Genomic DNA, 12,764 nt, shown 5'->3' on the forward strand with positions numbered 1-12,764 from the left:
TGGATATCAGCCCGCATTTTAGAGTCCAGCTGGGACGCCCGGGGCACAGCGGCTGTGAGAATCCCTCTGTCCGGTGAGCTCTGCCCAGTCCCGGCCCGTCTGGCCCCGAGAACGCCCTCCGACCGCTGGAGAGTTACGGCCGTCATTCATCACTCCTTTTCTTGAGGAGGCGCTCAATGAGGGTTTGCCGAATTTAATTACACATGAAGCTCCCTGGGAGAATCACTAAAGGCACAAAGAATCAGTCAGTTCTCATATGTGTTTATCTTCTTAGTCATACACGGTTTCGGGGATCCCAGGGTTACCTTGGGAAACACCAGGTACCCCCCCCACGGTCCCAGAGAGGAATTTCACCTCGGCCGCTCCTGAGGGAACCCACGGAACCGAGGGACAGGTGGGAGTCCACGGGAGTCCCCCCGTTTGTGAGGAAGGAAGACCCTGACACGTCTACAAAATACACAGATGTGATGTGCGTAGCGCTAGGCGGGAGGGAAACACGCTCAGGGGCCTGACTCAGGCCATGAAGCAGAGCGTAAGACGCCCGCACACAGAGCGTAAGACGCCCGCACACAGTCCGCACTCACGAGAAAAACGCTGACGCAAAATGGTCACCATTAACAAGTCACCCGCATCTTCGTTTCCGATCATTCTAAATGCTCCCGGTTATGACAGATGAAAAAACAAAGCTTTCTAATTCACGACACTAACCGCAGTATATATGCTTTTTTATACAGAAACAGTAAAATGCTTCAGGTTAATTTTTCTGGAGCATTTTCATTGTTTTCTGCACGCACACATGCTATTATCCGATTTCCACTCGTTTTTCGTTTTCAGGCCTAAATATTTTCCAAGGAAGCTATACCTATGAAAAAAATGGGTGTGAAAATAAGAATGAATCTTTCAAGAAGGCTCCTAGTTGGGGACACGGCCGATTTCTGCGTCAGCGTCAAACAAGTCAAGACAAATACGTGTTGAAGGTGCGCCCTTTGTTCGGTTTGTAAGACACTGGCCCATGTTCACCAAGACTCACAGCAGCCTCGGCGGTGGGGGACAGCTGCCCCTCGCGCCCCTTTCTTGCTCCCGCGCCTCCCACAGGACACCCGACACGGGGCGCGGGGTGGCTCACACGCCGGCTTCATTCTCGCAGGCGAACCAAAGGTGGCACCAGAAATTCACTTTTCATGTTAACGGCCTAGAGCCCACCGCTCTCCCGGCGCCATCGCCACCCAGAGGAAGGACCCCATCCCCTGCCCTCAGGGGAGCGTGGCCCAACCACAGGCTGCCGCTCGGACTCCGTGTCACCTGATCACCAGCAGAACAAATCAGAGATATTTAAAAAGTGCTCATGTCGGGAGACCTGTGGCCTCCCCCTGTTTCTCCGCACACCTGAGATGTGAACCCCACACCCCACTTTGGAACCGGACGACCTCGGGGATGGAAGCACCCGCCTGTCCCGCCTATGGGAATGAGGTCCCCTCAGAAGACACGCCGTTTTATCGCCTCTCAGGTACATTAAATATGCATGTGACCTCAAAAGCGGCTCATAATAGCTGTGGATGAAAAATGAGAACCTAAATGGCCTCAAAATAGATGTGATTTTTACACTGGGTAACAATTAACACTAATGAGGGGTCATCGTACGTTAGGCCAAACCTGGTTGATTCAAAGTGTTAGAAACATATTTTAGGAAACGAAACATATTTTGTGACCATAAACTCACTTATTTTGTGCGTGTATCGAGTGAACAGATGCTTATCAAAGATCTAAGAATAACAAAATTAAAGAATCAGAAATTCATAACTGATGTTAATGGTGTGACTTACGCCTATGAGAAACATATTAGTTAAACTGACGTGTTCATAAGGTTAGACGCTTAATACATTGTTAGGGCAGGGAGAGAAATCCCGAAGGTGTAAAAACAAACACAAAATTAAGGCGTTTGGATTAGCCACGTCTGTTGAAGACCAATTTTAAATACGGACGCTTCTGTGCTGAGCTAACCAACACCCCTACAGGTGGCCAGGGTGGTTCTAGCTGGCGGGACTGCTGCAAGATGCCGGAAGCCACACCCGAGGCCACGCCCAAAGCCACGCCCCGAAACACCCCAGGGCCACGCCCGTCCCCACATTCCTACCTCGTGGAGTCCAGCGAGGGCTTCGTCCGGCCCTGGCTGCTCTCTTCCCAGACGCTGTTGGCCAGCTCGTTCCCGATGGACGACATCACCTTGATGAGCTCGATTGGCCAGTCGTCCAGGTCCAGCGATCGGACTCGAGAAAGGTGGGTGCCGAGGTTCCGGTGGATCCCTGAGCACTCGATGCACATGAGGGCCCCCAGGTTCAGACTGGCCCAGTTGGGATCTGTGGCGAGAGGAGCAGGTGCCCCATGGGGACAGACCATCACCCCTCATGCCACTGGCCTTGGGATCTCAGCAACAAAACGCTAGCCGGTCGGACGAGCTTGAAAACGCTCCCCCGTCAGTTCTTGCTACTGTTTTGGGAGGCGTGAAAAACTGAACATGTTGGTGGCTACTTTTAAATATCAGGCTTTGGCCAAAGCCTTGGAATGTCCCACCCAATAAACAATCGCAATAGCTGGTTGGCACAGGAAGATGCACTTTCGGATGCTTCCACCTTCCCCTCCAAGTGGCAGACACACAGGAAAAAACCCTGTGACTTGGTGTCCGCTGTGGACGGCTGCTGGCAAGGGGCAGCCGGGCCACTCCAAAGCTGTAACGTCCCCACAACTACTTCTGCACCCTCGGGCACATCCCAGTTCTCATTAGTCATGTGATGGGCATGACCGTAAATTTCCAAGATAAAAGAGAGGCACACACTATGAAAACTATGGTTTCCAGCAATATTATTTCAGAGAGACCACCGAAGCCCCTCCCAGCGCCTGCCGCATTCTCCGCCGAGGCTGGATGGCGGGCGGGGCCTTGGGGAGGGTCCCACCCGTTAATAGCTCTTCGTTTTTTGCACATTGGAGATGTTGTGATGTTTTGCTCTATAAACAGCAGGGTGACGAACTTCTCTGAAGCTAGATCTGCACCCCACCCTGGCCCCCAGCTTAGCTCCTGAGGTGCACAACCAGAGTGAGGGGAGTTCATGCCATGAAGGCCTTTTATGTCCGTAGCCAGACAGTTCTTCGTCACTCTGGGGATAGGACATTTCCCAGCACTTCCACCCAAAGTCCTTGTCAGTGTGTCATCTACTCGTGCCCCTGACCTCGGTCCCTCCACCTGCCCTTGTTCTCTGAGAAAACGCAGCAGGCGGCGAGAGCTTGGCTGGCATCTGGCTACGCGACCTGCTGTTTGTAGCCTGACCTCCAGTCTCTTCATTTCCTCCCCCATAAATGGGCCCTACAGTAGCACTATTACAGAGCCGTAGGAACTAAAAACAGACGTGGGCCACTGCAACCCAGCTGGACTCCCCCGCCTCCCGCGCCCGCCCCGCCCCGCCCCGCGCCCACTCACTCTGGGTCTCGCAGTCCACACAGTGCGAATTCCCTCGGATGTTCCGTATCGACTGCAAGGCCATGGCCTCGCTCTGGCTGGTCAGCCGGGACTGGACATACGGGGAGACACAGAAATGCAAGATATGAGAACCCCGAGAGAAACGACGTGGCTACTAATAACGTCAGGGGAAAAAATCAAACAGATTGTGAGCAAATAAGGCAGGAGGGCAATCTCGGACAGCTACTCCTCTTCCGACGACTTCGGGAAAGAGAGTGACTGGTGGGGAAGGCACCTCGGCATCGAACCCAGGGCCCTTCAGGCTCTAACCACGGAGCCAAACCGGCTAGGGCGACACTGATTTCTATACCGAACTTGGAGATGCGTCGGTTCAGCAATACGAGCCCTCCCCACTCCTGCTCTGAAGCTACAGCCCCACGTGCAGCGGGAGCCGTGCGCGTGGCTCCCCGCTGGCGGGGAGGCCGGGGGCAGCCACGGTTGCTCCGGGGCCACGTGTGTGGCTGTGTGACTATGAGGCCTCGGTGCTCGGGAGTGAGAGGCAGCGATGCAGCCCACCTTGGGTATCAACCGCTTTAAAAAAGAGAACAAATTGCATTGTGATAATAATGACGGCGGTCGGGCTTACGTTGGTTAAAGAGGGTAATAAAATAAGACGCTCCATCTTCCTGAGACTCCTTCCCCTGACAGAGCGGAATATAAATCACGGGCAGAAACTCCTTCAAATCGTTACAGATGAAACTGTGGGTTGGTGGGCAAGGTCCTTCCTCCTAGTGTCGCGTTGACTAGAATTTGAAAATGCTCTCCAGGCCTCTGACACGCCCCGGAAAAGGAGCTGAGAACACCCAAGCATTAAAATAATGACTCTGAAAATGGGGACAGTGACTCTTGTAGAAGGAACGTCACTGGGCCGGGGCCTGGAAAAGGCAGGTTTAAGTCGTCTTGTTTTTCTTGGCTAAACAAATGCAAAGTAACTACTTCTAATTACTGAATAAAACATAAAAAGACTTTATGGCAGAGCTTAGGAAATGGACAACTCCCTGCACGCTCATGCATGTGCCCACGCATGTGCCCACGCATGTGCTCACATATGTGCGTTTACTTTGGTTTACATCTGTATCAAGTGCCAGTTTCTAAGGTGACACGGATTTAAATTTATGAGGACAGCGCAGTGCATCTTTTTAGTCTGCATTTTTTTCCCGAGTGTATTCTGCCTAAAATAAAAACAAACTTGGACACATAAGCTTGATAAGAGTCCAAAAGACTCCATCTCTTACAATAAAAAAGGTCAGTGCCTTAGACGTGGGATTAGTTGAGAGTAAAGGTTTCAGTGGGACATTTGGCCATAGGAACGCGGTTAAGCTAGGATACGTTCTGACACACGGTTGGATACGTTCTGACACAAAGTGTCCCCCGATCTTTTCCACCGGTTAGCTTTTTTTTTTAATATATCTTTATTGATTTTTTTAGAGGGAGGAAAGGAGAGGGAGAGAGAGACAGAAACATCAATGATGAGAGAGTCATTGATTGAGCCCACAACCCGGGCATGTGCCCTGACCGGGAATCGAACCCTGATCGCCTGGATCCCAGGTCGACGCTCAACCGCTGAGCCACGCCCGGCCGGGCTCCACCGGTTAGCTTTTTGCTCAGAGAGAGGACCGGGATCTTGTGGGTCACACGTCATGTGACGCTTTGCCCTCCCCTGGGCATCACTAGGCCTCCAATGATCAGCTGCCCTTGATTTCGGGGGACAGCTTCCCACAGGCCTTCTCTCGTTCTTAAAAGATTTTTCTTAAATTGATTTTTGGAGAGAGAGGAAAGGAGAGGGGGAGAGAGAGAAACATCGATGTGAGGGTAACACATAGATTAGCTGCCTCCTGCGCCCCCCACAGGGGATGGAGCATGTGCCCCGACCGGAATTGAACCGGCAGCCCCTTGGTGCACAGGACGATGCCCGACCCACCGGACCCCCTGGCCAGGGCCTTACCTTGTTCTTGCTGCTCTCACAGGACTGCAAGCTGGCCAGGATCTGGCTCTCGATGGCTTGGACCCACGCGTCTCTCTCTTCATACGTGGTGGCCTCGAAGTGCCACGTCTGGCCGGTGAGGGACACGATGATGAATTCGAAGTTTTCTTCTTGCTCTGAAACAGCGGCGGGGATGCAGAGTTGAGCTTTTGTGTGACCTCAGCCCCTCCGCCAGTCCTGGGTCATAAAGGTGCCGCTGGGTCAATCACGCCTGGGGGGGGGCTGGCGACCCGAGCGCGGGGCTGGATCCGCAGACCCACAAACACTCAGGTCTGGCTTCTGCAGCCAGCGTGGCCCAGCCAGGCCTCCACCAGAGCCCGGGGCTGGGGAAAGGGGATACCAGCTGGGATGTCAGCATCCCTGTGACGGGCACAGACGAGGCGACGCAGGAAAACACCAACGTGACCCACTGCCGGCCAGCCACACCCGAGAGAGACTAAGCGGGCGCTGCGAGCCTCAGGGCAGTTTGGGTGTCTCTGCCGCACGTGTGCGCAGATCCAGGCGCCCGCAGCATGGAGGGGGCCTGGGCGTCTGCCCTTTTCCGTCAGAAGGCCCGGGATGGATCTAACTCCGCCGTCTCCAGGCTGGCGGAGACAGCGGGACCCCGGGAGGCTGGAAGGGACCTTGTGGCCCCCGTGGGGTGACAGCACAGGTCAGCAGGAGTCGGGCTGGCATCAGGTCCCGCCGGGCCACCTGCCACATCGGGCTCTGTGGGCGGGTGCCGGGGTCCCCGGGGCCTCTCCTCACCCCTGCAGCGGGGGGAGGCCCCTGCTCTCAGCGTTCCCCACTGGCTAAGCTCGGGCCGCCAGGGCCGCCGGACACCTCGCGGGCGTCGGCATCTGTCCGCTTTCCTCACTGCCCGCCCCGCCACAGGACGGGAGACGCACCGCCCGCCGCAAATAACTGCTAGGGGGCCTCTCGCGGGACCGCCAGGCTCCGCACCTCATTTCACGCCGCGTTTCCAGTCGCCGGGCCGCGAACTCGCCGCACCGCGGCGCCCGGCGCGCAGTTGTTATTAATAACGGCGAGAACCCCCGACCGCCTCGCTGGCCGCCGCTTCGGTTAACCGCCACCGCCCCCTGCACGCGGCCCCCCGGCCCCCCACCCCCTGCTCTCGCCTGTCTCCCCGGCACCCTCACGACCCCCGACCTCTGCTGGGCTCCCTGCTGCTCTTGGGCTCTCGAGACCCAACTTCATCAGGAGCCCTTGACCTCCAGGCAAAAATGCTCACTCGGCTCGTCCCCGAAGCAACCACAGCCACGTCCAGCCGGCCCACCTCCCTCCCGTCGGTCTCAGGAGAGGAGCAGCCCCCACTGTGGCTGAGGCACCCCGCCGCCTGACCCCACTGGCCCCAGGGGGTGGGACAGGGCCCGAGAAGGGGAGGATCGTGTCCTTTTCAACGCACAGCCACCTAAACCACCCTGCGTGGCCACGGAAGCGGGGCCAGGACGCCGTTGCGTGGAATCTTCACTCGCCCCGATCATAAGGTACTGGGTTCCATGTAAATCCGGCATCGCTGCTGTGAGACTTTAACTTCCTGGGGAGTTGGGCTTAAACCTGTGTGACTGGCTCTGAAGGGTCCCCGAAGGTAGGGAAGGTGGGCACCTCCCGCAAAACCGTCGTGGCTGTGGGGCAGGTCGAGGTGCGCGGGCGGGTGCCGAAAGCAGCAGCCCCGGGGCGGAGGGGTGGACCCCGCGTCCCGGGAGGCACGGCGTCTGCCCAGAAGGACGCTTATCACAAGGAAACCGCACCCGAAGCCAACAAAACCGGGAAACCGAAGACCAAAAGACCAACGAGACAAAAAAAGGCCGGTTCCTGCTAAACACAGGTCAGTAACACGGACGCCGACTTCTCGGGAGGAACCGGGCGACCTGCGGACGGAGCGGTAACAGCCTCAGTGCCGAGGGAAGTGACGCCTAGAACTGGGATCCGCAAGAACCCTCTTCCCAGGAAAGAGTGGAATAAAGACATTTCCATACAAAGAAAAAATAAAAGGAAAGCGCCCATTACCAACCGGCCTCACTACAGGAGCTACTCGCTAAAAGGCGCACTTCAGAAGGTTCTAGAAAGGTTAGCGCCAGAAGGGTCGGTGAGCAAATGAAAAGTCAAATACGTAGATACATCCAAACAAAAACTACGGCAAATCCTGCTCGTAACGACGTCTAGTTTGGGGAGGGTGTGAATACCGGGGGGCTGGGAGCGGAGGCGAGGAGACTGGGGTGCAAGGTCCCGGGGCTCCGTCCTGCTCCAGGGGAGTGAGGAGCTGAGGACACAGGACACAGGACCAGGGTCGACCCTACGAGGGGAGAAACAGAACGTGCGACTCCCAAGTCGGAGGAGGGAAAACATTTAATAAGAAAGGAAACGATTACCATCTCTTACCAAAGTGGGAATGGGGGGGGGACTCCCTTGCAGGGGACAGTGAGCCCCGGCCCGGCCCCCACCTCGTCGCCGTTCTCAGTGACGAAACGTTAGAAGCAATCACTGCGCATGAAAGGGCACCCAGGGCAAAGATGCTCGCTGGCGCCCCGCCGGCCACACAGCGACGCAGAACAGAGAGCGAAGATCTAAGGCTGGACCGATAAAGGCGCAGAACCGTCCCTCACGGGTGACAGGGCTGCTCGCGGAGGAAACCCCAAACAGTCTGCAAATTAGGAGGGACCCCGATAGCAAGACAGGACCAAGATGATGAATGTTAACTGCATTTCTATACACTGGGGTCAAACAAGTCATATATATATATACACATATATATATATGCATACACACATATATATCTATATCTATATCTATTTTTAAATTTATTTCTGCTCATCTGGGAGGTACGGAAGGAGAGACACAAAGAACTGTGAATAAATAAGCCAAAGAATTCCCCAAAAGTCACGACATAAATAATCACTCGGAACGGCCGTCACCTGTCACAGGTGGTCGGGAGAAGACCCCACACGGCGCTGGGAGGCGGTGGGTGAACCGCAGGGCTCGTGAGAGGGGCAGGCGATGGCTTCGGGCCCATTTCGGGAAGAGGAAGCCCGGGCTGGGTCTGCTAGTGGTAACGAGACACCAAGAGGGCTCCACAAAGCAGAGAGCAGACAGACGCAGGACGCCCTGGGACCAGGCCGGGGGACACCATCTAGAGGAAAGGGGTGGGACGGGAAAGGTGAGCTGGGTGAACAGGCCGGAATGGCCCTGGAGAGCACCTCTCAGTTTCATGTCCCAGGTAAGAACCAGGCAGGACTCGATTCATCGGAGATGCTGTTCTTTTCAGAGGGGAGTCCTGCGGGGTGACCGTGAGCTCTGAAAGGCACACAATTCAGAAATGACAGTGACATGCATGAAAATCCACAGTGCCAGTACTTCTGTGACAAAGCGTGGGGCCACCGTAAGTTTGTAACCACTGTGACAACCTGTGCTCTGCCGTCTCTTTTTAAGGTGTGTGACGCACAAAGGCCCCTCACGGTCCCAGGACAGGCGTGAACGTCGCAACTCGTATTTAAGGGGACTCTGTCTCCGTAGTATCTCAATGTGCAGAGAAACACTGAGGAAGAATTCTTTTGGGAAATCTTTAATAATGGGTTTTCGAGCCCTAGCCGGTTACTCAGTGGTTAAAGCATCAGCCTGCGGACTGAAGGGTCGTGGGTTCAATTCTGGCGAAGTGCACATACTTCAGTTGCAGCCTCGATCTCCGCCCCGGGCGGTGCGTGAGCAGGAGGCAACCACTCGATGTGTCTCTCACATCAATGTCTCTCTCTCTCTCTCTCCCCCCTTCTCCTCTCTCTGAAAAGCAATGGAAAAAATATCCTCGGGTGAGGATTTAAAAAAAAATTGATTTTAGAGAGAGATGGGAAGAGAGACAGAGAGAGATGTCGACTTATTGCTCCACTTCTTGCATGTGCCCGGACTGGGGATCGAACCTGCAACCTCGGCGTGTCCGGATGACACTCTAACCAACTGAGCTACCCGGCCAGGGCCTGGGAAGTTTTTTGTTTAACGGAACGGCTCGGCCTACATGCAGAAGACGACCCTCCAGTCTGGCCCACGCAGGGCCCCGCAGCGGCTCCCGAACGGAGGCGACGGTGCCTCTCCCAGCGCCGGGCGGGCCCGCTGAGGGGCCCCTCCTGAGCCGTGGGCCCAGACACTGGGCCAGCTCCCAGGGGGCGCGCGGGAGGCGGGGAGGGCAGCCCAGCGTCCTGTGGACTCCCGGCTGCGGGGAAGATGGTTTTACGAGGAGCCGGGCCGCCCCGCTTCCTGAGCGAGCGGTTCACGCCTGAGCGCGGAGCCTGGCTGCCATCACGCCACACGCCCATCGCCAAACAGGCCCCAGCTGTGCTGAGGGCGTCCCGTGCTCCCCGCGTCCTGTCTTCACGTGGCTCCCCCCCCCCCCCCCAGGGTAATATGTTAATACCTACAGATACAGCCGGGATTCCTGCCCCGTGACTTCTCTCCTCCCCAGATTGAAACAAGTAACAAGGCGCATAGAGCAGAGGCGTTTCAATGTTACCTGCGACTTTCAGGAAGGAATACATTGTTTCCTTGTCGGAGGCCTCGGCAAGGGAGTAACAGGCACAGAAAAACAACGCTCCTGGGCTCCATTCTGTGCCAGGGACTGACAGGCGTCCCCTGCCTGTGTCCCTCTTCCGGTGGCCAGCACTGCTCTGTCCCTTTTACAAACACGTGGACATTAGGAAAAGGCTCTCTCCAAGGGCGTCCTGGGACCCGGCAGGGCCTCTCACCTTCCCAGCCACTTTTCTGTCATTTTTACTTACTCCTGGTGCTGCCGGGTCTCCTCACCGGCTCACCACCTGGACAATCTCTAGACTGACTCCCATCAGGGCAGCGGCTACTACCCTCCTTAGGTAACCAGCAGGACACCCTTGGACCCCAAGCAGCTTCCCTCCTTCTGCACAGAAAGGACATTAACATGTTGGAAGAAGAACTGTTACCAGCTGGGAAATCCTACTGAAATCACCGAGGGCGGAGGGATCCCGTCACCTCAGGAAGGGGCTCTGCGACGATATTTTAGCGATCGGCAACCGCATAAAAAATGAGAAAAGCAATAATGGGCAGTGTGAGGCCGGTGGGTCAGAGGCAGGCCGGCATTTCTCCTCTCTGTTGGCCGCATTAGCAGCGTGACGCATGAGCACGCGGGCGGCGAGCACGGCCGCTGTCCGGTCTCATTTCGAGCGGTTCCATCTCGCTCACGCAAACCCACTCTTGGCGGCAATTTCCGTGGCTTGTATTTAATTCATTCCGTACAATGGAATTCTGCTTGTAGACATTCCCGACGACACCCACCCGAAAAGTGTTTCTTCTCTTTCCTTTTTCATTAAGCCTCACCTGAGGATATTTTCTTCATTCATTTTTAGAGCGTGGAAGGGAGTGAGGGCGGGAGGGGGAGAGAGAGAGGGAGACACTGATGTGAGAGACACACGGATTGGGTGCCTCCACCACAAGCCCCAACCAGGGCCTGGGACCTACCTGCAGCCCAGGTGTGTGCCCTTGACTGGAAACGGAGCCCGTGACCCTCAGCGCCCAGGCTGACTCTCTACCACTGAGCCACGCCGGCCAGGGCAAAAGTGTGTTTCTTAGTTGGAGAGACAATTGGGGGGGGGGATCAGTGAAATTCCAGCCGCTGGTCCCCGATGGTGAGAAATCAAGGTCCCGCCCCACCCACGGCCAGAAAGAAAGGAGCGCGGTGTTGGTTCCCAGCGTGACGTTCCCAGGCCCGGCTGTTTAATAAAGTTTTGTGATTGGGCGCATGGGGAGTTAAACCGTTTTCTGTGTTTAACGGCGAGCTGTGGAAAGGTCCACCATAATAGTATTTTAGCGCCGTGAACCTGTCGAAACCAACCTTCCCAATTATTCCCCGCGACATTAATAACACCGGATATTACACTAATTGCGTCCAGTTGCTATGCAGACGAGGCCCCGCGGGGCTCATTTCGCCTCCTCGGGGGCCCGCCGCTCAGCCATCAGCCGGGTCTCACAAGGAAGCCCTCCTCATTACACCAGGCCGGGCTGGCAAACTTTTTTTTTTTTTAAAGGTTAATGGGCCAATCAGTCATCAATTATTTTTGCGGAATTCCAGCAAAGGGTTAAAGGGCTCAAAGCAGCTGCAAGGGCTCCACATTTGGGAGTTGTTTTCAACAGGAGGTGCCTGACCAGGATGCATGTCGGGGGAGCGGTGACAGTGGAGAAGGGATGGACAGATGCATCCGTCTGTCTTCAAGGGGGTTCAGGGAGAACGGCCCTGAGGATGCAGACCTTGTGCCAGACGGCGCAGGACGGCTCCCGGACCTGAGAGTCAGGTGTGGTGTGCACAGCGACGCCAAGCAGGCTCCTGCCTTCTGAATTCAGGACACGACCTGCCTGCAGGGGTCGGCCGTCCAAGGCCTCCAAGGACCCGATGGGGACACTGAGTCCAATCCTGGGATCCCTACACACCTGGAACCCAGACGCCAACACCCATTTCTACCGCACAGATAAGTGTCCTTCCCGATGTATTTAAGGACAAACATAGGATGGAAAGTGTCACCTAACTGCGCAGACAGGGCCACGCTCAGCGTGGAGGACTCGTGTGTCCACCTGCGGAGGTGGCCGCAGGAGCCCAGACTCCACAAAGCCCGAGGCCTCCACGTGGTCACCACTTAGAAATGATCTCAGGGTAGAACAGCCGAGGCTCGCAGGGAAACAGCCACCCTCTGTTGCCGCAGAATCTGGACACTGGTTTTAGGGTACAGGGCAGGGCCCCGAGGGACATGCCGGCAGCAATGAAGACCTTTGGCAAGGGCATTTTTCCCTCACTAACAAGTGAGCGCTAGCAATGGTTTCTCTGTTTCTGCCCAAATCCCCAGGCCCACTTTTCCCTCGCCTTCTTGAGGTCCTGGGCTCCCACTTTTGGGGTCCTCTCTTCTGCAAGGCACTTGCCCCTCCTGACTTCTAGCGGGGGGCCCCTGGGGCCAGGCCACCCCGCCCCTTCCACATCAGCTAATCCGCCAGGGAGGCCACGCTGGACCGGGATGAAGGTGTGTTTTCCTCGCTTTCTGCAGCTGGGAAGGACATTCACAGCCCACCCCAGGGAGCCTGATGTAGCCTCTGAGCCCCCTTAACCTAGCTCTCCAGGGAACCGCTATCAGCGAATCACCGTCGGAAACTGAGGGGGAAGGTGCCGGCTAGGTCGGCCAGCCCCGGGCTGCGAGGTCACGCGTGGCCACGTCCACTGCGCTGGGCTTTCATGCCACTCTCTTGGAGCCACACAATTTGTAAACTACG

At 56.2% G+C, this 12,764-nt stretch overlaps 1 protein-coding gene across 5 annotated transcripts in view; it reads right to left on the bottom strand.

The window, feature by feature from the left end:
• Positions 1 to 12,764, bottom strand: part of AGAP1 (ArfGAP with GTPase domain, ankyrin repeat and PH domain 1) — a 335,462-nt gene that overhangs the window by 36,039 nt on the left and 286,659 nt on the right. For all 5 annotated transcript variants that reach the window (XM_087819495.1, XM_087819494.1, XM_087819498.1 and 2 more), the window contains 3 exons: positions 5,457 to 5,611; positions 3,473 to 3,563; positions 2,135 to 2,357 (listed from right to left, as the gene is read on the bottom strand). In XM_087819495.1, coding sequence (XP_087675621.1) covers positions 2,135 to 2,357; positions 3,473 to 3,563; positions 5,457 to 5,611 — 469 coding nt within the window. The remainder of the gene's footprint in view (positions 1 to 2,134; positions 2,358 to 3,472; positions 3,564 to 5,456; positions 5,612 to 12,764) is intronic.

This window comes from Miniopterus natalensis, chromosome 8, assembly GCF_054644295.1.
Source record: "Miniopterus natalensis isolate mMinNat1 chromosome 8, mMinNat1.hap1, whole genome shotgun sequence".
Lineage (NCBI taxonomy): Eukaryota > Metazoa > Chordata > Mammalia > Chiroptera > Miniopteridae > Miniopterus > Miniopterus natalensis.